Source organism: Juglans microcarpa x Juglans regia, chromosome 2S, assembly GCF_004785595.1.
Source record: "Juglans microcarpa x Juglans regia isolate MS1-56 chromosome 2S, Jm3101_v1.0, whole genome shotgun sequence".
Taxonomy (NCBI): Eukaryota; Viridiplantae; Streptophyta; class Magnoliopsida; order Fagales; family Juglandaceae; genus Juglans; species Juglans microcarpa x Juglans regia.
In genome coordinates, this window is record NC_054597.1 from 5390946 (window position 1) to 5414289 (window position 23344).

The following is a 23344-nucleotide window of genomic DNA, read 5'->3' on the forward strand; positions in this document are numbered from 1 at the left end:
CATACATTACTCGGTATTTACTTATTAAACAAATCGAGAGAGAGAGAGAGAGAGAGAGTTGGTATGCGTCCAGCAAAGTAAAACTGACTTTAACTATACATATTAACACTCCAAAGTGTGCCCACATACAACACACATGATTTATTTAAAGAAAGAATCACTAATGTGCAGAAAACATTTGTTCTTTGACTATAAAAGCATGATGTTCAATTGCGGGTAAGATAATGGACGGAAACTGTTGAGTGTCCAAACAAATTCTGGAGAGAATTTTATTTGAGTATGTGTAAACAAAACTAATGACAGAAAATTAAGAAGATCAACATTTACAAGAAACTTTAAAAAGTTTTGGGTGGATAAATTAGTTCTAAAAAAATCCAATAGGTCACATCCAACAAAAAAATTGAGGCATCTATTAACAGATTTGCTACATCATCTTGTGCCCTTGTTCAATGGTAGAACTTGCCCCATATAGCAACAACATTTTAGTTATATATCCAAAAAAATGCAAATAACTGAATCAAAGCATAGCCCAAAAGGAACAAAATAAGGAAATAGAGATTTTTTCCTTTTTCTTTTTGATAGGTGAAGGCACATGAGATATTATATAAAAAAGGCAACATTCAGATGCTCCACTACTATGCATGCTTGCCTCATACGTCACAGATATTACTCAATGACAATAGAAATGTTATTTTGTACATAAATTTTCTAATCTAATATAATCCTTTAACAGAGAATAATTAACTAACAGCACTTTGCTTATTTTCATCAACATCCTTCCCACCTCGTACGAAGTCCATGGATTGAATCATCAAACTCCAGAACAGAAATTTTTGCATCTTGAAAGGTTAAAATAATAGAATCTCTCATCCTAGAACCATCACCAACTCCAAGGGGCAATACTGCCATTGATTCCACATTACCATGCAACCTGTAACAAAGCCCAAACTGAGATACAAAAATATTTAGATTGCAAGTAGGCATCGTACTTATAAACAAGAGAAGAGAAAGGACAATTAAAATGTACAAGTAACGATATTCATCTACTTGATAAAGCCTACTAAAAATGGATGCTAAATGAGGGTGCATGTTACAGTGCAATGTAGTCAAATTGGATTATCGATTACTCATCTCATACCGTTCACTTGAGATAGCGTGTAAACTTTTTTTGGTAAGTGAGATAGCGTGTAAACTAAATGGCTACATGTAATAATGCAAGCTTTTAGTGTTTTAAGCCAACACATATCAAAATCAAACAAAATTGGCCCGTCTTATCACCCAAACAAAGTCAAAACTGTACAAAAAAATAATAGAACAGAGCTACATTGACCTCTAAATAAACAATTGATTGGAGTTTAGATATAAAGGAAACCTATAATGGGAAACCAACTCGAGCGAGGACCCGGAGATTCCATCCATGACACCACCGCGCTTGGTTTCCGAGGAAGACCTGGACTCTCTGCTGCCCTCTTCTTGCACTCTAACGACGTACAGCTCGAGGATATTAGCAGCAGTGACGACGAGGTTGGGGACCGGACCGATGCCGCGGCGGTGGGTCCAGTCGGACTCAAGGTCATCGGTCTGGATCGGAGGGATTCGGGGGACGAAATCAGCGCGGGAGTGGGTGATGAACCCCGACGCGCAGTTATCGATCCCGGTCGGCCACTGCATCATCTTGTATGCAGCGAAGCTCATCTTCGTCTACACGAGAGGGAGGGAAACGACGACGTAGAGGAAGTAGGAGGAGAATGGGGGATTAGGGTTTCTTTTTTTTCGAAACGGGTGAACGCGAGAGCTCTAACGCCTTAAACCCTTGTATAGTGTGATTGGCGGGAGGATAGATTCTTTCGTTTTTTTTTTTTTCCCCCTGGAGAGTTGGGGCGAGGCGATGGACCTGTGTTTAACGATTGGACCGAGCAGAAGACAATTCTGTGTCGTTTGAACAGTAAATTAAGATAAAAATCTAATAAAATATTATTTTTTATTATTAATATTGTTTAAAAAATTTTAAATTATTTATTATATTTTAAGTAAAAATCTGAAAAAATTATAATAATAAAATAAAATATTTTCACCGTCCACGGAGCCTCAGTTAAATTCAAGAATCAGGATTTTATGTTTTCCCCTCTTTAACCTTTTTTTTTTAAAGATATTTTCTGTTAAGAATCATCATACCATTGGCCGAATTGTTTCTTTACAAAGTGCGCAAAAACGACTAGAATGTAAATTGGTCAAATTGACCGAAGAATTTGCAAATCGAGATGTGTGCGGCCAATTATACTAGTCTTATGCAACTCTGGCCGAACGCAACAAAGAGTAAAAAAAAAAAGAAAAAAAATCTATACAGAAGAATGTAAGACCATTTCAAAGGTTCTATGAATGTTTTGCCATCCAAAAGAGAAATTTCGTTACAACAGATATTGGAACATCGGTGAAGATTGTGCCATTGAGAGTCGAGACAGAGATGGGGAGAAAAATTAAACGTCAAGGAAAACATCTATCACTAAAAAGTTAACCAGCCCAAGATTTTGGATTCTACAAAATTCCTTGTTTGAAAATTTGCAAATGTTAAGTTAACCACCTTCGGGTAAGTTCAGAAAAACATTGGGTATAAATAAGAAATCCATCACTGGAACAACTTCCTCCATAACAAACTCCGCCTGGAAGCAATGTCTTCAGGAGATGTATGAAAAGGTCCAAGCAACAAGCAAGTAGCACTCGGAAAGAAAACCTTTAAACATCCCTCTACTTATGGCTCAAAACAAAATCCTCATTGATCTGCATGAACAAAAATTTCATTAATAGTCGTACGAAGAAGGCTAGCAGCTCATCACCAAAGTTTTTACTACTTACAGTTTTGGCAAGCTCTTTGGCTTTCTCGTCATCAAAACCAAGAGAGGCCATGATCTTGTGACCTGCTGAATCTTTTTCAGACCAAATTCCAAGGAGCAGATATGAAGTTGTTATCTCGCCATCTTCTCCTGTATTCACCATTAAAGAATGAAACACAATTGTCACGGGCAGCAAGATACAGATCTCAAGGTGTGCTCCATAGTACAGAGGTTTGGTGTTTGATATAGTATGTGTGCATTACAACTGTAACTTCTATGCCACGCAGGATAGATTAAACGAGCCATTTATATGCCTCATAATGTGAACATATAAAGACCTGTTATTTAAAAACTCTCGACATATGTGACTAAGTATATGGCCCCAGATGGAGTGGGTTGGCAAAAAGGATTCTTGCAATCAAACACTTTCGAAGAAAATTAAAGTGCGCCAACAAAATGCAGTGTTAATGAGTCAGTAAAACAAGGTTTAATGGGCCACTGCAATTAGGAAAGGTGTAGTGGCTATTGTGACAGTTTATGGTCCTAAAGGGAGTGGTTTGACTAAAGGATTCTTGCAACAAACCCTATGTACAAGTATGCTTTTTTTCTTCGTCCTTTTTATAGGTAACTTTGTTGTTGTTGGGATGGATAGTTTGGATATTTGAACAAAAAAATAATTGGCCTCAATATCACAGATGATAATATTTTCTGCAATTACTTGACTATAAACTCTTAGGTTTTATAATCTCTCAACCTACCAATGGCCCTTGGGCTGAATGGTATCACCCCTGGTCCTTAATGACCATGAGGTCCATGGTTGGGGGGTTTCAAACACCCCCCCCCCCCCCCCAAAAAAAAAAAAAAAAAACTACCAAGGCAGTAGTCCCTCAAAGAATTAATCCCTTAACCTTACCTGGTTACGGCTTAGTTGATATAGAAAATTGATGATTCCAACAAAATTAGATGGCACGCAATAGTCTCGGTAAAACACAAATTAAGTCCATAATGTACACCTTGACTCTCTACTGTGATCATAGCAAGCTTAATTAAAGAACACCAAAAAATGAATGACATTTTTGACAATTCCTGAAATATGTAAATTATACTTAAAATAAAATATTGAAATAAGCAAGCCATCATCGAACATTATCTGTTCTAAAAGAAAAAAGATCGTAAAAAATTGTAAGATATGTTCAAACTCATATTATCAGAAAAATTTAATACTATATGATCATGATATCCAGTCTATCCCAGCAATAAAAGAGAATCCCAGGACTACCTGACTTCAATTTCTCATCAACAGCCCAATCAAGGGCTCTCTGAGCCGGTTCGGTCAGTGGAGGATGCTCAGGGCTGAAATAGTACATATCAGATTTTCCTAGTAACTTTACTGTTTCTTCTCGCACCTTAAAAAGTGTAATTCCATTAGCCCTCAAAAACTTTGCAGCTATACTTGTTCCTGTGAGAAGATTATAAAAAAATTAGAAAACAAGAGCCAGGTAAACGATCATCAAAGAACATTTCTAGTTCAGTAAAGCATACGCTAGCCAATGATAGAGGCACCAGGAAAGTTTATAAATGAAAGTAATCCCTGGATTTTAATTCAAATTCAACCTCTAGCTTCAGCCCCTTTGACTATGTAGTTAGAACTTAGAACAGAGCTAATATCAGAACTCTCCACAGCCACTAGCCAAACTCGGTCAACCTTTTCAATGCTAAACTCAGACCCAGCTCAGTGTTCTTCAAGTTAAACAAACCAAACTTGAGTATGGCACTCCTGAAACTACTCATTTATCGTTCATGAATGCAGATTATAAAATTAAGTTTCCCTCAACTATGGCTACAATTCGACATTTAGCGAAGAAACTCATCCTCTGACCTCAATCCCGAAGCCAGCTAGTATCATAGCTTGAAAGCAAAATAAAAACTGAAAACAACCTTAAGAATAGGCCAAAATCACTAACCCTCGACCAAAATCCCCATTAGAAGCGCTTCCGTCCCAGTATTCGGATACTTGAGCTTTCTTGCCTCCAGTTTCCCCATAGCAAACGACTTTATAGCCCTCGCAGACCATCTAATCATTGGCCGCAGCCCAAACCGTTAAACCACAAACTACAGACACGCACGCAAATACAAATTTGAAGCTCACTCACTTTGGGGTTTTATCAGAAGACGCCCTTTCTGGTTTCCTGGAAAAAAAAACAGGCAAACAAATCAGTTCCACGTATCACTCCCACAAGGTCTATATGCAATACATCCAAACATACATAAATTTATATACATATTCAGGGCATTCGAACATACAGAGTAGGGAGACTAAGGAGCACCGTGGCGATGGCCGAGCGATGCTTCGAAACGAAACGTTGCGAACTCGAGGACCGAATCGAGAGCTTCCTTCCAGTGAAAGGGGTCGTTAAATTATCATGTTTGGGACGCCGGAGAAGGGTGGAAGAAGAAGAAGAAGAAGAAGAATCGGTATCGGGAGCATTTCTGTGGCAGGATTGCGAGTTGCAGTATAAGATTATTGGGAGCCCTGAGAGCGTGTGGGAAGCCATTCTGCTTGCCACCCGATGCCAAAACCCTAGCGGATTGGAAGGCTGTTTGTTTCAGAGGAGATTGGGATTTGATTATTGGATTGTTTTAGGGTACGTTTGGAAGTATAATTTCTCTCAACTTATCATTACAATTTTTTCAAATCTCAATACAAAATATAATAAATAATTTAACTTTTTCAAATTTTAAAATAATAATAATATTAAAAAATAATATTCTAACAATATTTTATCATCTCAATTCAACTCACTTCAACATTTAAACACAATCTTATTTATTTGAAAAATGCTGCGCATCTCCTCAGGCTGGTTTTGCCTCTCGAGTTGAAATGAAATTTTAATAAAAATATTATATTATTAAAATATTATTTTTGTTTTGATATATCAAAAAAGAGTATTGCTATGTAGTAGTCGTTATAGTTGTTCACACATTACACACACTATGTGATTGCTTCTGATCCTTTCGTTTTTTTCTTTTTTTGTACAAAACGCATCAGACGGCTTCTACCCCTCTCTCTCCAACATCTCTCTCATCATCTCTCTTATCAGCGACTCTCTCTCATCAGCTCTCTCTCTCCGACTCTTTCTCTCTCATCAACTCTCTCTCATCACATCTCTTTCATCGTCTCTCTCTCGTCACATCTCTCTCATCACATCTCTCTCATCATCTCTCTCATCCTTTATCGATTCTTTTTTTCATCTTCTTTTTTTTATCTTAGTCTCTCTTTCATCTCGATCTCTCTCTTATTATAGTAGTAATTTTGAATTTGAGAGATGTGTGATTTGGATAATGTCACATAGGGTGTGCAAAAGTAGCTGCTGTCAAAAGTGACTACTGCCAACATTTTTTCCTAAAAAAATTAAATTATTTATTATATTTGTTTGAAAGTTTGAAAAAATTATAATGATTAGATAAGATGAGTTGAGATGATTTCTGAAAACAAATGAAGCCTTACTGCTCTAGTATTTTAATTTTGTTTTGTTTAATAGTTGTAAAAGTGACTATTAATAAAATTATATATTTTTTTATTTTTTTTAATGGCGAAGAATGTTAAAAAAATATTAAAAAAAGAAAAAAAATATTTTCACTAGCATACACCCAAAGATTACACGCCCAGTAAACGCCGGACGGTCCGCTAGCAGCCTAGCATTATCCTATTTTTGTTTTCCTCACTGTTCTTTTTTATATTTCTCCACGTGTTCTTTTCCAACCATCATTTCGCATGACAAATTCAATTCTCAACGATTATTTGCAATGTTAATATTTTAGGGAAAATGATGCATCCACCGAAGATGCATCCAATAAAAGTTACCAACTTATCTTTTTTTTACTTAATTGTTAAGCAAGTATTTTTTAAATGAGTTTACGAATTTTTTTTCTTTTTTTTAATATTTAAAATGATTTAAAAAATGCTTAAAAAGAACAAAATAAAAAAAAAAAAGTGTAGAAACTTTCGAGACCACCTCTTGGTGGCTTTAGCAGTAAATATTTGGTATGCTGCTTCAAAGTAATATTTTATTTAGTATGTTAATGTTGTAATTTGGTGGGGGGAGTTAATATTGTATTAAGGAGAGGTTTGAATAGTGAGTTGAAATGAGATGAGTTAAGATAAAAGTTTAAAGTTAAATAAAATATTGTTAAAATATTATTTTTTAATATTATTATTATTATTAAATTTGAAAAAATTAGAATTTTTTATTATATTTTGTGTGAAAATTTAAAAAAATTGTAATAATTAGATGAGAGAAGTTGAAAGATTTTTATATCCAAACCGGGCCTAAGTGTGTACAAAAATAAAATGGATAAATTAATTAAAATTATAGTTAGATTATGTTTAAAAATTGAGAATTGCTAAATTTAAGCCGCACATACTCCACACGAATCTTTAAAAAATTAATAATAAAACTTACTTAGAAAATCGTGTTTTTTAATAGGGTTGTTTTTTTCATGAGGATTGTATAGCCTCCTAAATTTGTATATATTATTTTTTTAAAATTTTATTTTCTTTAGTCTTATGTATTTTGATTGTAACACGCAATTGGATAGCATGGCAAAACAATCAAATTATATCGCAAAAAGTTAACTTGGCTACCATATTGCACAAAACTTGGAACCATTTCGCCCTCTCTCTCTCTCATCTCTTCTCTAACTTTCCACAGTCGCCCTCTTTATCTCATTTCAAATCTGTAACCTCTCTCTCCCCTCAAGCTTGAAACCATTTTGTCGTCGCGAAGCCTCTTGTAAGTCTATTTCGTCGCCTCTCTCATCTCAAATCGTGCCCGCAACATCCAAAATAAGTATGATGCAAGTCTTTTGGATTGACTCTTCTTTCTTTCTATCTATTTATCTATCTTTCATTCTTTCTTTCTTCTTTATTTATTTTTTTTTCTAGTTTCTTTTCATCTTTGATAAATGCAAACAAAAATTGTTTTCAACAATAATGTGCCATGTATATAACTCAAAGTTTTAAATTTCGTACCGTACCGGCCGGTACGGCCGAAATTTTTCGTTTCGGCCGTCCGGCCGGTACAGGTACTATATCTGTTCCGTACCGGCCAAAATACCGGCCGTACCGGCCGGTACCGGTCATACCGGCCTCAATTTCGGCCTGTACCGGCCTATATTTCGGCCGGTACCGGCCGATATTTCGGCCTGTGTGTTTTTTTTTTTTTTTTTTTTCGTTTTTTTGTTTTTTCAAACTACAAACTTATTTTTTAACCCTAAATTCAGACTATACTATTTATAATTTATATATATATGTATTTGTATATAATTTATTTATATATAGACTATTATTTTAGAATATAATTTTTATATATATAATTTATTTATAGATCGACTATCCCGAAACGCTATCCCGAAACGGTACCGGTACCGAAATATTTCGTTCCAGTGCCTTGACCGGTACGCTATCCGGTACGGTATTCAAAACATTGATATAACTCCTTTATTTTATCATTAGAAAGGTCAATAGAGATCTCATGTCGAATGAGATGCTAAAACTGGGTCAACAACTAGAGTATTTGCAAGGTGAGATTTATGCCCGTATGGGAGGATCTTCTTCTATGGAATAATGGGTATTTTGTAACTTATATCTCTTTGTTGGTCATTATTACAACAAATTGAACATTTTTTACAAATAAATTCTTGAAGATAAGTTTAGTCATTGACGGAAGTTACTTGATAAAACTAATCATGCAGGTTGTTAAGAAAAAGGGTCTCAATTCTAGCTTGAGAGAGAGAGGGGGGAAGAAAGAGAGAGAACGGGGCACAAAGGACATGGGTTTCGGCCTGCAGTCGAGAGAGAGAGACCGGGCTAGGGAAAAGAGAGTTGATCTGGATTTATTTTGATATAATCGCTCTATAATTATGTTAGGCTACATACGTGTCACCCTCTCATTGAAAGATATAAATCTTATTTACGCACCGCATCTGGTTTGTAGGGCCACTCTTTATAAAAACACGGAGTAAGCGCCCTCTTTGATGAATGTTGCCCCTCCCTTGGAGGAGGTGAAGGCCCTCTCGCATCTCAAGAAAAATGGACGAGTTTATCGTGATCTTTTTTTTATTTTAAAAATTAATTAAGTTATAGGTAGATTATGTTTACAAATCTTAAAGTTTATTTAGAAAAATATAAGAATTTGACTTTTTTGTCACAAGATTTTCATTTTTGAAATTGGACCTTGATGGAAAGAACGTCACATAAAAACTCTTAGAATAAAGGGTAAGAAAAAATACGCACATGAGGCTAATTTAATGGGTTGGTTTATATAAATATATATATATATATATATATAAATGATAAAAAGATGAGTATTGCTAAATATAGGCTACACAAACTCCGAAAGAATCTTTAAAACAAAAAAAAGTAAAACCTACTTAGAAAAATAACTCTTGGCTACCATATTGCACAAAACTTAAATATGGAAGTTAATTTCCAACCAAAAATTGGATTCATGAAACTTGTGAATAAGATTTGTCAATCATGCGTTTCTCCATAGTCGATCACACGATTGGATGACAATTTCTTATAACTTGTCACTCATAAAAAGAGATATATAGCACTTGGACTATATAGCATAAATATATTAGATAATACAAATCCCAATATCAAATATTGTGGGTTAACATATATTTATCTCTTCTAACTGCCCAAAGTACTTAAAATATAACATTATCAAAAATTATTTAAAATACAAATTATAAAGAATCTTAGGCAATCCAAACCAACACTTTGAATGACTTATTTTTGTAATTGCTAGGTCTGAAAATAAAAACCTTGTGTAAGTTCTAGCTTCAATGTCGTGGTCCTATTGGCAAAATCCTACATTGCAAAACGGGAGATCCAAGCCATTTATTTCTATTCTCAGCCTCGAGAATAATTTGAAGAGTCCCGCTACGTACAAGTGTTTTTGCGCACACTATTGCACACACAGCTGACGTGGCGGCTTGTTTAATATTATTAAAAGAAATAAAAAAAATATGCGGCGAAGAGAAAGAGAACTGGTTCTGTTTCTCCATTCCCATTCCCATTCCCATATCTAGGTTGAACGTCGTCTCCCCAAGCTTGTTTCTGGCATTTCGCACCCCATTTCGCATGCCATTTTCATGCTCCTCGTTCCTCCACGACCCACGTCTCTCTCTCAAATCTTGAAGGTCAGCTACGCTGTAGTCTTCTGCCACCCACTTGAACTTCGTCATCTAATTTTTTAGAGAGAAGCTCCTTAGTCGTTGGCATCGTCTGTGGGAAGTAGTTACATTTCCCTCATTTTCATTAAAGCCCATGTGTTAGAAGAAACATTCACTTCAAATTTTCAAATATATATTAACAGAATCAACCAAATCAGCATCAAATCTGCACCAACATGATTTTAGAAATTAGGAATATACATAGTTACCATATACAAAATAGTTATCATACATAGCATAGTCATTGTATCTATTTATTTGTAAATTCCTTCAATGTAAAAATCATTACAGTAAAATAAAAGTTTGATCTTTGTAATTTTAACATGGTATCAGCCTAACCCACGATCCACCCTCTTCCACCACAATGGCTACTTCTTCTTCTTCCTCCTCCAACCCCATGTCTCCTCCCCTTATCTTCTTCATCCATCTGATTCCCCAAGTCTCATCCTCGCTTCTGGTCTCCTCAATGGAGATAATTCTACAAAATGGCAAAAGGCCATGACTCGAACCCTCAATGCCAAAAACAAATTGGTTTTTGTTGACGGCACACCCAAATCACCGGATCTCACTTCCCCCATTATGCTCAATGGAATCAAACCAAAGACATGGTACTCACCTGGATCCTCAATTCTATCAGTCCCTCAATTGCCAATTCCCTCGAATACCATATTGATCCTCGTGATGTTTGGCTTGACCTCACATCCCGCTTCTGTCACGGCAATAATGCCCGCATCTATCACCTCAAGTGTGAACTCTCCTCCCTACAACAAACCACAAATTATGTCCATGAGTGCTACAACCAAATTAAAAAAATTTAGGATGAACTTAATCATTTACAAAACAGCCACGATCTCAAGGAATTGCAATAACAGGCTGAAGATGAACGTGTATTTCAATTCCTGCTTAGGCTCAATGATTCCCTTGCTCATCTTCGAACCTAGATCCTAGCCATGGAACCTCTCCCCTCCATCTCCAAAGTTTTCTCCATCCTCTTTAAGGAAATTCAACAGTGGATCTTGCATCTATAGCCACCATCATCTGATCCTCTTGCTTTGGCAGCCCTATCTACTGGTCGCATGAAACCACCCCTCAAGTGCACAGAGTGTTGCAAGGATGGCCACATTTACAACCGTTACTAGAGGATCATTGGCTACCTCCCTGGCCAAGAACCCTGCAACAAGCCTCGACCCTCTCTTCTCGGCAAACCACCGCTGGTTGCAAATCAAGCCTCCTTCTCACTCTCCGCCTTAAGCCCGGTCCTTAGTTTATCGTTTGAGCTTTATCAGAAGCTGATGGACATGCACACACCATCCTCGTCTTCCGCCCATTTTGTTGGTAACAGTTCCTCCACCATTATTTCCTTCGATCCCCACTGAGATTGGGTTGTGGACAACAACACAAGTGATCACATGTGTCACTGCCACACCTCCTTCTCCGATCTCAGGAGCCTAGCTTTAGAGAAAATAGTTCAGCTACCCACATGCCAAACCATTTCTATTGAAGCCATTGGTACCTGCATCCTCTCACCCAATCTCACTTTACAAAATGTTTTATATCCCTCAATTCTTCTTTAATCTCTTATTTGTCCTTCAACTCACCACTAATGTTTCTTGTGTTGTTTTTTTTTCTTCTATCACTTGTCTCTTTTAGGACCTACACTCGACGAGGCTGATTGGAGTGGGTGAGTTTTGTAATGGGCTTTACGTGTACTAGCCAAATCCCATCATGGCTCTCTCTGTGCAACCTACTGTTAATAAAACCATGTGGCACCAGCACCTCTTATAGCTTCACCATTCCCGCATTTTTAATAATCCATGTATTATTTCTAATTGTGATATTTGTGCTTGTTCTAAGCACATCAGACTACATTTTTCTTTTCATGCTAATAATATTACTTTTTCTTTTACTTTTAATCGCATTTTTTGTGATATTTAGGGTGATTATCATACATCTTCCATATGTGGGGCTCATTATTTTCTCACGATGGTCGATGATTTTTTCCGCACTACTTGAATATATCTTATGCATTATAAATATGAGGTCTATACCCATCTCATACCTTTTTTTGCCCTTGTCCAAAATCAATTCAATACTACTGTTAAAATCATTAGGACTGATAATGGACAATAATTTATCTCCCACTAATTCCAAACCTACCTTTATAATCATGGCATCATTCATGAATGTACCTGTGTTGAAAATCCACAACAAAATGGCGTTAAGAAACGTAAACACCGGCACCTTCTGAATGTTGCTCGCAATCTTCGCTTTTAGGCTCATTTACCTTTAAAATTTTGGAGTGAATGTGTTCTCACTGTTGCATAGCTCATCAACTGTACACCTAGTCATATCCTCCAAAATAAATCTCCTTTTGAAATCCTCTTCACTAAAACACCCAGTTATGATCATCTTCGTGTGTTCGGTTGTCTTTGTTACACACAAACTCTCTGTGTGCTCATCATGATAAATTCTCCTCCTGTACCTCCAAATGTGTTTTCCTAGGCTACCCTAGCACTCACAAAGCATACAAACTCTATAATCTTGACACCCAAGCAATTTTCTATTCTCATGACATCACTTTTCATAAATAATAATTTCCCTTTCAGCACATTTCTGACTCTCCCCTACCCTCTCCCCCCGTCCTCCCTCTTCCTGTCCCTGAACCTATCTTACCATCGCCCTCTCCTTCTTTTTCTTCCCTTAGCACTCCTGACTTTTCACCTCCAACTCCTATACCTCATTCTCTTTGTCATCGCCGCACAACTACTCGCCCTGCATATCTTCAAGACTACATCTGTCCAACTTTTCCCATAGAGCCCACAACATCCTCACCTGCTGCACAGACCTTAAGTACTGCTCATCATTTGTCTACGTTTCTTTCCTATTCACGTTTCTCACATTCCCACCTTACTTTTTTTTACTGCTCTCACCGCTTTTGTTGAACCATCATGTTATTCCGATGCTCTTCATCATTCTCATTAGAGAAATGCCATGTCTGTTGAAATCCATGCTCTTGAGGACAATTTGACTTGGACACTTGAGCCATTTCCTCTTGGTAAAAAGCTCATTGGTTGTAAATGGGTATTCAAAACTAAGTTCAAAGTGGATGGCTCCATAGAATGATATAAGGCTCGGCTATAAGCCAAGGGCTACACTCAGGTTGAAGGCCTTGACTACCATGAGACCTTCGCCCATGTTGCCAAAATGACTATTGTCCGGTACTTGTTGGTTGTTGTTGCTACAAAACAATGGATCATCCATCAACTTGATGTCAACGATGCTTTCTTACATGGTGATCTTGATGACTCTACCACCCAAATATTGCATCAAGGGGGAGACTTGTATCTGCCCACCTCCAAAAATCTCTTTACGGTCTCAAACAAGCCTCTCACAACTAGTTTTTTAAACTAATCATTGTACTTCTTGATGCAGGTTTTCATCAGTCTCAGGCAGATCATTCTTTATTCACTTTGGTTACTCCTACCACCATCACTCTTGTCCTCGTCTACGTTGATGATATCCTGGTTGTTGGTAATGACATCTCTCAGATCGAGGTTTTCAAAAGCGTTCTATCAAGACCCTTCAAAACCAAAGATCTCGGTTCTCTGAAATATTTCCTTGGGCTCGAAGTTGCTCTCTCACTAAAAGGCATCTTCCACAATCAACGCAAGTATGCCTTTGATATCTTTTCTAATAGTAGCCAACTTGGTGCACAGACCGCTCATTTTTCTATTGAACAACATTTGAAGCTCACAAATGATGGCAATCTCCTAACCGATCCCTGTGTCTATCTAAGGCTTGTCGGATAGCTCATTTACCTGACCATCACATGTCCTGATATTGTCTATGCAGTGAATACTCTCAGTCAATTTATGCATGTGCCTACAGTCCCTCGCATGATCGTTGCTACTCGTGTTCTCCGTTACATCAAAGGAAGTCAGGGCAAGGGATTTTCTTCTCATCATCTAGTAGGGTCCATGTCACTGCCTATATTGATTATGATTGGTCCAATTGCTCTACTACTCGTCGTTCCACCACAGGATATTTCATTCGGTTAGATACGAGTCCTATCTCATGGCATACAAAAAAACAGAATATAATGGCCCACACTTTCGCTGAAGCTGAATATCGCACCATGGTTGTCACCACCTGTGAACTCATATGGTTGAAGCAACTTCTCACTGATTTTGTTATTCCTCACCCTGAGCCCATCACCTTACATTGTGACAATCAGTTTGCTCCCTACAACGCTCAAAATCTCGTGTTCCATGAGCACACCAAGCACATTGAGATTGACTGTCACATCATTATTGATAAGATCCGATCGGGTCTTCTTATGGCCGTTCATACATCCTTCCACGAGCAAGTTGCCGACATCTTCACCAAAACATTAGGTCGGAAACTTTTTTATCATTTTTCACGCAAGTTGGGCATTACAGACCTCCATGCACCAACTTAAGGGAGAAGTATTGACAGAATCAACCAAATCTGCACCAACATGATTTTAGGAATTAGGAATATACCATATACACAATAGTTACCATACACAACATAGTCATTGTATCTATTTATTTGTAAATTCCTTCAATGTAAAAATCATTGCAGTAAAAGAAAAGTTTGATCTTTGTAATTTTAAAAATATATATGCTCGATAGTTTAGTCTCTATTGTGTAATCTATGGATGGGTCAATAATTTTGTTTGTAATTGGCAGATTAACTTGTAGTCTGATTTTACACGATAATGTTCAGTCAATGTTGAATTTTTTACATGAAATCTCAAGCTTGTGCAGTGAAAAAATTGAGTGTGGGGGGTTTGGGTCCAACAACTTTACATGAAATCTTGGAACTTTTGTTTATTGATTCTATATTGAGTGCTGAAGATTTTGGGGGTAGATGAAAGGGTTGTGGGTAGATGGAAGGGTTGTGAAGCTCAAGCTTGAGCAATGAAAAAATACAGCCTCGTGGGATGGTCTTATGCATCTTGTTGGTTGCTACTTTACAAAGCATCTTTAATTCTCAAATAATCCAAAAAACCAAGTTGGTAGTGAGTTCAAAAGTGCATAAAGTTCAACACTTACTATTGTTCTTTGAAAAAGAAAAAAAGCTCTCATGTACTGATAGCCCAAAAATAGTTAATGTTCTTCTCAACTAGCTATTGTGATTGTATTTGAAAACTAAAAGGTTGTGCTCTGCTGTAGGCATACCAATCCACTCCACAAGTGGTAGTTTGGACTTTGGACCCGCCATTTGGTAGCCCCCCACTTTCAATAAATTGATTATATGCACTTTTAGTTTTTTGAAAGAGTTAAGTATGCTCATATAGCCAAAAGTGAAAAGAAAGAGGACCAACAAAAACAAAAGGCAAATATGTTGCAGTGATATACCATTCTCTTTTATCACCCAAGTTGGAGATAGCGAGTGGTGTGTTCAGTTCCTGTTGGCATGCAGTAATCTTATTAGGCTGTAGAATAAGAGTTTTGAGTTCCTTATTCTAGTTACTGCAATGTATAAATGATGTTTATGTTCTGAATATCTAATTGATTTGATACTTCAATATTTCTGGTGATCATCAGTTCTCCTCGTGAGTTCACATAAAAATCATCATTACATAAGTTTTTCTCATGACTTTCTTCAATGAAAGTTGGTAATGTTCTGAATTATCCGTTTAATTTTTTTTAGTTGGTTTAAGATCATTTTTAATGTTATAAAGATGATATTGGTCCTAAAAATGGAGGGCTTGTGCCAACACTTACAGGTTCTTCTTAGCAGTAACTGAATATTTGGTTGTTTATTTATATCCAGGATGGTGAAGTTATACTCAAATGAAGCTGGGAAAGGTCTATCGGGAGCTACTCAAATGATTAGCATATAGGGATGCAAGTATGGAGCTGATTTTCTATTTTTCACATTTGATCAAAAGACAACTTTGATTGCATTATGTTGTAAACGATATGTTTGCATTAGTGTAATGAGGAAATGTTGATGTTTACAAGTTAATCTTCTATTTTGTGCCTTATCACAATGATAATGACTTGCTTGATCTTTCTTGTTGTCTGATGTTTAAATAATCTTACCTCCTGGCGCACAATCCCATTGTAAATATTGTTCCATAATTAACTCAACATATATGAGCATTCTCAACACTAACTTGAAATTTAAGTAGAGGTTCCAATATACAAATACAAAACATGACAAATAGTCCCCCACATACAATGTATAAGTTTCAAAATACAGGTTACAATGTATTAAGTACAAGATCTAACAAAATACAAATACACAACAACATTCGAAATAGCCCCAACATACAATGTACAAAGTTCTTTGACAACGGGCCTTCATTTCGATCGTATCAAGTAGAATGAAACTAAAATGGTAATAACCTAATATGCAAAAAATAGTGTGCGTTCACATCGGATGTCTTGTTGTTGCCTTTCAATATCAACTTTCAATAGCTCATCTAGAGCTTAACTATGATGCATGGGGAAGTAAAAAGGTAGCAAACTGTTAGAGTGATTACCCAAAAGGTAATATTGGTGCTTGGTCAATATTATTCCTATTTGAAATAATATGCAAGACATACACAAAATAACTAAATGGGCAGCGTACAAATCTTGTTTTGAAGGTGATAAAACTGCTTTTTCCAAATTCCACCAGGTATAGGCACATTAAAAAATACACAAACTAAAGGAAGAAGAAGAAAAAGATAAAAGATAAACAACCACCATCGCGTAACTAGAAGACATTGTACTTTGCAACACAAGTTACTTCAAGCAAAAATGCTTGGCCAATCCAAGTTACTTCAAGAAGACAATGGTGTTATTTACAGCACAAGTTACTTATATATCTCAGGGAGCAGCATACAAACTTTAATATCTTAAAGAAAAAATCTGTATGGAGTCCATTTTGACTGTCCCAAACAAAGTTACTTACTCCTCATTCGTTTCCATTCCAACAGAATTATCTTTAAAAACAATTACATAAAGAATGCTTGGCTTATCGAACACAATAGCATATAGTTGCAGAATTTGATGTGATAAAAAAAAAAAAATCCTATAAAAGTGATATTCCACATTGATATATATGTCATTCAGTTTGCTTTTTACAATTATTTATAAAATGAGTTATAAAATAATTGTAAAAAATTATAAGTATATCATTACCTAATTAAATTATTTTTAAAGCATATGATGGTAGTAGTTTTATTAATGATCGGCCCAAGTTCAGTAAAACTTAACCTATATGTCAAAATTTCAGAAGATTTTGCGGTAACAATCTCTTATCAAACAACTCATCAATTAAATCCTAAAAACTGAAACGAATACAAGAAGGCAGTAGAAGTCTAGCCAAAGAGTTTGTAGTGAAATACCACATCCAACAATAGTCAGTTTCAAAAAAATTGGGTAATTAAATCTTCAAAACTGAACATAATATAACAAGGCAGCAGAAGTCTAGCAAGAACAATAACAAGTGAAATACCACATCCAACGAAACCCAACGAAAGTCAGCTTTGAAAAAATTGGTTCTACGAGAGAGAGTCAGCTTCAAAAATATTGGGTCAAAACGAGTTATGTAGAACGAGATGAGAAGGAGATGGAAGAGATAAGGACAGGTTAGGATTTGAGATCGAGAAGATTGGGGAGGAAATCGACTACACCTAAGAGCACTGGCATTAGATTATCCAAATGCCAGTGAAATGCAAAATTTGACTTATTTTATATAAGATTACCTACATTGAATTATGTAAATGGAAAAATATATGACTTTTAGTTACAATATGTTAGTGTTGTGGGTCATATATGACTGTCTACTGTACAATGACCAAACCTTATTTTTATTCCATAAACGTCAGATGCCGGTAACTTTTTGTTTTCTTGCTGCACTTTGATTGCTGATTTTTGTGAAAATCAGCAGTAGGCAAATTTCTGCACTCTAGTTTGGTTTGTAACTAAAAATCAATTAATAGAAAAAAAAATCAATTTATTTAGTTACTCTTCCTGTACTTTGATTGCAGATTTCTGCAGGTTTCAATTAATAGAAAAAAAATTGAAAAAAAAATTATTGAATTTATAATATTTTATTATTATTTTGACTAATAGATAGATAATTCAACGTGAAAATAAGTTTTAAAGAAAATAGCTAAATGTAAAATCATATCATATTATGTAAATTTTATATTTACATTTGTATAATCTAATATTAATGCTCTAAGGAACGGGAAGGAGATGAAGGAAAATTTCGAAACACACCGTATAACGATGGAACGCACCGTTTTAACAAAATCTTTGTCCCCGTCGTACTGGGACGCTACGTTCTCTTCAATGAAATGCTCCGTTTCATTTATTAACTGGGATGCCAGGCTATATCTGCAAGTGTACGCGAAATCGCCTATAATTTTTCGAAATTCAAATCTTTCTACGTTCCAAAATCTCATCGCATCTTTAAACAGAAAAACAAAACAAAAAATCCCATTCAACGGTCTCTTTTGCTCAAACGGCTACTTCTCTCTCTCGCTCTGTGAAAAAATTTTACATTCTCGACACACTTCCCAAGGAAACACGTTTTCTTCTTATCCAAACAATTTGATCATATCTAACGGCCGTTTCAATTGCAGTTATGGTAGGGGATAAAGAATTTATCTCTTTGGGTTTCAGTATATCATTTAATTTCACTTTCCTTCTTGTTCCCTGGTTTTGTTGCGCGCTTTTCTTCTCCTAGATTGACCATGATGTTTTTATACTATTTAGACTTGTAATTTCTAAACATTTTTGGGTATGTTACTTTTCTTGGCAGGCGCAGTTGCTTAATATGTCTAATCCTCGAACTCATCCACTTCTGCAAGTGGAAACAACATGTGGATCCCTTCTATATGAACTTCAGGTTCTTTGGGAGTCTTTTCAATATGCAATAAGTCTTCTTTTTCTTCTGTTACAATTACTAACTCGTTTTGAAATTGTCTTGTGCATATGATTCGCTAAAAATGATTTCTCTTTCCCGTTTTCTTTAAAATCAGATTATTTGGGATGAAGTTGGTGAATCAGTTGCTGATAGGGATAAAATGCTGCTCGAGCTTGAAAAAGAATGTTTAGAAGTATACAGGAGAAAGGTAGATCTTGCAAATCGATCTAGAGCTCAGCTACGCCAGGCAATAGCTGATGCCGAAGCTGAATTGGCTGCCATCTGTTCTGCAACTGGGGAGCGACCTGTACATATTAGGCAGGTCTGCAATGATGAGCCTACAATTTGATTCTGCCTCTGCTATTTTGTGAATGACTATATGTTTGGTTACTAGTGTTTGCTTGTTTTCTGACAAAAAATTACAAACTGTTTTTTTTTTTCAACTTTGATTAACCAAAAGGTGAAAGTAATGGGCATAAGTAATAAGTTAAATGAACTTCTTTAAAAGTTGTGAGAAACTATGAAAACATAAATCAGAATTGGATTTGTACCTTGAAGCAGTATCAAATGTTTATTTTAGCATGCTGGTACTCATTAAGATGACTATTACAACTATTGATATTGCATACATAAGTTCAGAAAATGACAAGTGAAGTTGATCATTGGGTTTGATAGTTTGGAACGTGACAAATTTTTTTGTACCAAATAGAAACTTAGAAAGAATAACATGCAAATTATTGTCAAGTATTACAGCATGGAGGAAGAAAACTTGTACAATATGTGTGTGTGTGTGTGTATTTAATCTGACCCATTATTGGGAAATATGAATTTTCTTTCTCTACCTTTTCAAGTTGGGATTATAGCTCATCAATTTAACCCTCCCGGAGGGCCTTCTTTTTCCAGTCTGTTCAAAATACTGGAAGCTTGAAGGAAGAGCTCAGTAGAATTCTTCCACAATTGGAGGAGATGCGGAAAAGGAAATCTGAGAGAAGAAATCAATTCCTAGAAGTCCAAGAGCAGATACAGAAGATCTCAAACGAGATTTATGGATCCACAGAGTATATTTCATCCATGTTGGTAGTGGATGAAAGTGATTTGTCTTTGAGAAAGCTTGAGGAGTTGCACAGAGAGCTGCATGAACTTCAAAAGGAGAAGGTTGAATTAAGTTTCATTAATTTCCCATTCCCATTTCATTTATGTTGCTGCCTATCATTGCGCTAGTGGATGGTGCTCTTTACTTACTGGCCGTACTTGATCTTTTCCTTTCTGTAGAGTGATCGCCTGAGGCAGGTTCAGGAACATGTGTGTGCCCTGAATTCGCTTTGCTCAGTGCTTGGTGTGGATTCTAAGAAGATACTAACTGAAGTTCATCCAAGTTTACGAGACTCTGAAAGGTCCAAGAATATAAGGAATGGTACGATTGAGCAGTTGGCTGCTGCGATACAAAAATTGCGAGAGGTTAAACTACAGAGAATGCAGACGGTAAATAATAGTTCAAATTACTATGGAGTATATCTTATTTAAAACATTTCTTTTTCCTTGACTGATAGGAGCATCTTTATATGCTTTGGCAGCTCCAAGATCTTGCAACTACCATGTTGGAGCTCTGGAATTTGATGGATACACCAATGGAAGAGCAACAAATGTTTCAGAATGTTACTTGTAACATAGCTGCTTCAGAACATGAAATAACTGAACCAAATTCTCTCTCCATGGACTTCATTAATCACGTGAGTAATATATATTTAAATGGCTTTGTATATGATTTTTGTTCCTTGGTTTGTCTGGTTGGAAAAAGAAGTAGATGGATTTGCTTCAGAATTTATAAACAAGCAAATCATGCAGGTTGAGGCTGAAGTATCTCGGTTGGAAGAGTTCAAGTCGAGCAAAATGAAAGAGCTTGTTCTGAAGAAGAGGTCAGAGCTAGAGGAGTTCTGTAGAAAGACGCATATGGTTCCAGAAGTAGATAGCACAATGGAAGATGTCATTGACGCGATAGAATCTGGTATATGTCTTGATGATTGTTTTGATCACACTGATGTTAATACTGAGTATTTAATGTCTGTACCATCTGTCTTGATGCAGGAGTTGTGGACCCTGCTTGTGTCCTTGAGCAAATTGAGCTTCAGATTGCTAATGTTAAAGAGGAAGCTTTTAGCAGGAAAGAACTACTCGAAAAGGTTGAGAAATGGTTGGCTGCATGTGATGAGGAGAGTTGGCTTGAAGAGTATAATAGGGTGAACCACTTGAACTACTTTTACCATCTCTTTATATTCAATATTCTTTCTCTGCATCTACATCCTTCTGCTTAATGTATCACTTTTTGGTGGTTCAGGATGAGAACCGATACAATGCTGGAAGAGGTGCTCACCTTACTCTCAAGCGTGCCGAGAAGGCTCGCTCTTTGGTTAACAAACTTCCAGGTATACACTGATCATATAGGTTGGCAGCCTTAATTTGGTTCTCTTAAAGAAGCAAACTTGACAAGACCAAACTGAATCTTGAGTTCGCATTTATGTCAGTTCATGGATTAAAATTATTTTAGTAGTATCTAAAACTGGGATTGATTAATTTGGCGGTTTTGATTCCTCAGGTTATTAGTTTGCTCAAGAAGCAAAAGATATTATATATATATATATATATATATATATATATATATATATATATATATAGATATCATAATAGTTGTTATTTCTGTTGATTGTCTTGTTCAGCTTCCTTTTTGTGACCACCTATTGCTGCTGAATCTTTACATACCCAGTTCCCGTTCCCCCAGCATACGTTGCAGGTAACTAAAAATTTTTATCTGTCATGGTTTGCATACAGCAATGGTTGATGCGTTGGCTTCAAAAACCCTGGCATGGGAGAAGGAAAGAGGCATTGAGTTCACATATGATGGTGTAAGTACTATCTCTGAAGGTGATGAGTGTTTGATTAGTTAGTCTCACTTGACAACTTATTGAAATGGTTAGCTGTAATATGCTGCTGTCTAGATCCGTCTCTTATCTATGCTTGAAGGGTATACTTTAGTGCGGCAAGAGAAAGAACAAGAACGTCGTAGGCAGCGGGTATGGATCTATGTCATCGCCCTATCACATGCCTACTGAAATTTTATCTGACTGTTTGACTGTCTGTGGAATTAAATTTCCGTTTCAGGACCAGAAGAAACTTCAGGGACAACTGATTGCAGAACAAGAGGCACTTTATGGGTCAAAACCCAGCCCTTCAAAGACTCAGGGTGTTAAAAAAGCACCCAGGATGTCAACCGGAGGTGCAAGCAGTAAAAGACTTTCACTTGGAGGAACAATGCTTCACACTCCCAAACCTGATCCGCTTCAATCAGCGAAAGCTACTCCTCACTCGCGCCCCATTAGGAAAAATGAGCGGATGCACCAAAATCATGAGGAATATGATGGCATTTCTGTTTTATCTGCAGGTAGGTTCTTATACTTCACTTTATGAGGAATAGATGCATATTTTTATTCTTCCCCAAGAACTTGGTAATGATGCTCTGTGTGTGTGTACGGATAATTTATGCTTATCCTTTGTTTGGGTATGTTTTATGGTACCATCGAAACTCAGATTGTTTGTTGGAGTGTTTGTCTTATTTCCTTTTTCATCATTACTGTGCAGGTAGGAGAGGCTTGGATGTTGCCGGTCTCCCAGTGAAAAAACACTCATTTGGAAATGGAAATGTTCGTGAAGGAGAGTCACCCATGATGCGGATACCATTTTCCCCCATTATCTCCACAGCACCATCAAAGGCCAACATGGCAAACTTGTCGGATGATCCAAACATGACTCGTAGCGAGAAGATGCAGAAGACACTTCCAACCAAGAATCTGCAATTCAATACTCCCTCCAAGACAACTTCAATGGCAGATGAAGAGAACAAAACGCCAAAGTCACTGCCGATTCGTGTCCCCACAACACCTTCAACTGTGTCAGTTCCGATGCAGACAGCCCCGACTCCGGCTCCTCCACCACCTGTCTCTTTTGGAGCCAAGGTAGTCGAACTGATTCCAGAAGAAATTGAATATTCGTTCGAGGAAAGGAGAGCTGGTTTTGTGCTTCCTAAAACACACATAAGGCCAATGATACTGCAAGTATGATAAGCTCTTAGGTGGACTCGAATGAATATGTTTTAGCATGCTTTTAGATCAGATGTCTACTATTCTTTTTGGTGTTTTGGGATGGGCCAAGTCAATTGTAATTGGCTTTACGGATTAGTGTACATTGTTTACGAGTACTGAATGTTGAACTTGTCCTCTTCTGTTTGACGCGACCGCCGACCAGCTTCTGTTCAGGTGGTTTGTTGTGGTCCGGTCGACTTGGTCGCGTCGAGAGAGAGAGAGAGAGATGCATTAACCTCGTCC

General features: G+C 36.7%; 3 protein-coding genes across 10 annotated transcripts in view; 1 reads left to right on the forward strand and 2 right to left on the reverse strand.

Moving 5' to 3' along the window:
* The window catches only part of LOC121252039 (cleavage and polyadenylation specificity factor subunit 1), a 36122-nt gene extending 34284 nt beyond the window's left edge, over positions 1-1838 (reverse strand). Inside the window, exons 1-2 of the mRNA XM_041151493.1 lie at positions 1373-1838; positions 785-931 (exon numbers count right to left, since the gene is read on the reverse strand). Coding sequence (XP_041007427.1) covers positions 785-931; positions 1373-1695 — 470 coding nt within the window. The 5' untranslated portion in view covers positions 1696-1838. The remainder of the gene's footprint in view (positions 1-784; positions 932-1372) is intronic.
* Positions 39-23292, forward strand: LOC121252040 (65-kDa microtubule-associated protein 3-like). Of its 8 annotated transcripts, none has more exons than XM_041151502.1 (15): positions 7469-7688; positions 8347-8414; positions 8828-8894; positions 18864-18950; positions 19084-19290; positions 19872-20123; positions 20241-20450; positions 20543-20698; positions 20814-20973; positions 21054-21205; positions 21304-21391; positions 21795-21868; positions 21962-22036; positions 22125-22404; positions 22602-23292. In XM_041151502.1, the coding sequence occupies exons 3-15, from the start codon at positions 8868-8870 to the stop codon at positions 23078-23080; spliced, it is 2247 nt and encodes a 748-aa protein (XP_041007436.1). In that variant the 5' UTR covers positions 7469-7688; positions 8347-8414; positions 8828-8867; the 3' UTR covers positions 23081-23292. The 8 variants fall into 8 exon arrangements, with proteins under 8 accessions (XP_041007435.1, XP_041007436.1, XP_041007433.1 ...); XM_041151499.1 differs by having other exon boundaries at positions 7469-7681; positions 8586-8894; XM_041151503.1 differs by having other exon boundaries at positions 7469-7681.
* LOC121252045 (ATP-dependent Clp protease ATP-binding subunit CLPT1, chloroplastic) lies at positions 2421-5474 on the reverse strand. Its single transcript, XM_041151511.1, has 6 exons — positions 5136-5474; positions 4985-5020; positions 4796-4905; positions 4111-4290; positions 2854-2981; positions 2421-2778 (listed from the first exon to the last, which is right to left on the reverse strand). Exons 1-6 carry the CDS (start codon positions 5384-5386, stop codon positions 2746-2748), a joined length of 738 nt encoding a protein of 245 aa, XP_041007445.1. The 5' UTR covers positions 5387-5474; the 3' UTR covers positions 2421-2745.
* Positions 23293-23344: the final 52 nt, after the last annotated feature.

What these genes read in the sequence shown, in the direction of transcription:
- LOC121252040 (XM_041151501.1), top strand. Translation starts at nt 8,868, where the DNA reads ATGAATGTTGCCCCTCCCTTGGAGGAG. An exon ending in CCCTTCTATATGAACTTCAG is followed by an intron (nt 18,951 to 19,083) that starts GTTCTTTGGGAG and finishes CTTTAAAATCAG; the next exon opens with ATTATTTGGGATGAAGTTGG. An exon ending in AAGAACGTCGTAGGCAGCGG is followed by an intron (nt 22,037 to 22,124) that starts GTATGGATCTAT and finishes TTTCCGTTTCAG; the next exon opens with GACCAGAAGAAACTTCAGGG.
- LOC121252045 (XM_041151511.1), bottom strand. Translation starts at nt 5,386, where the DNA reads ATGGCTTCCCACACGCTCTCAGGGCTCCCAATAATCTTATACTGCAAC. An exon ending in TCTTCTGATAAAACCCCAAA is followed by an intron (nt 4,906 to 4,984) that starts GTGAGTGAGCTT and finishes GCCAATGATTAG; the next exon opens with ATGGTCTGCGAGGGCTATAA. An exon ending in CCAAAGAGCTTGCCAAAACT is followed by an intron (nt 2,779 to 2,853) that starts GTAAGTAGTAAA and finishes TTGTTCATGCAG; the next exon opens with ATCAATGAGGATTTTGTTTT.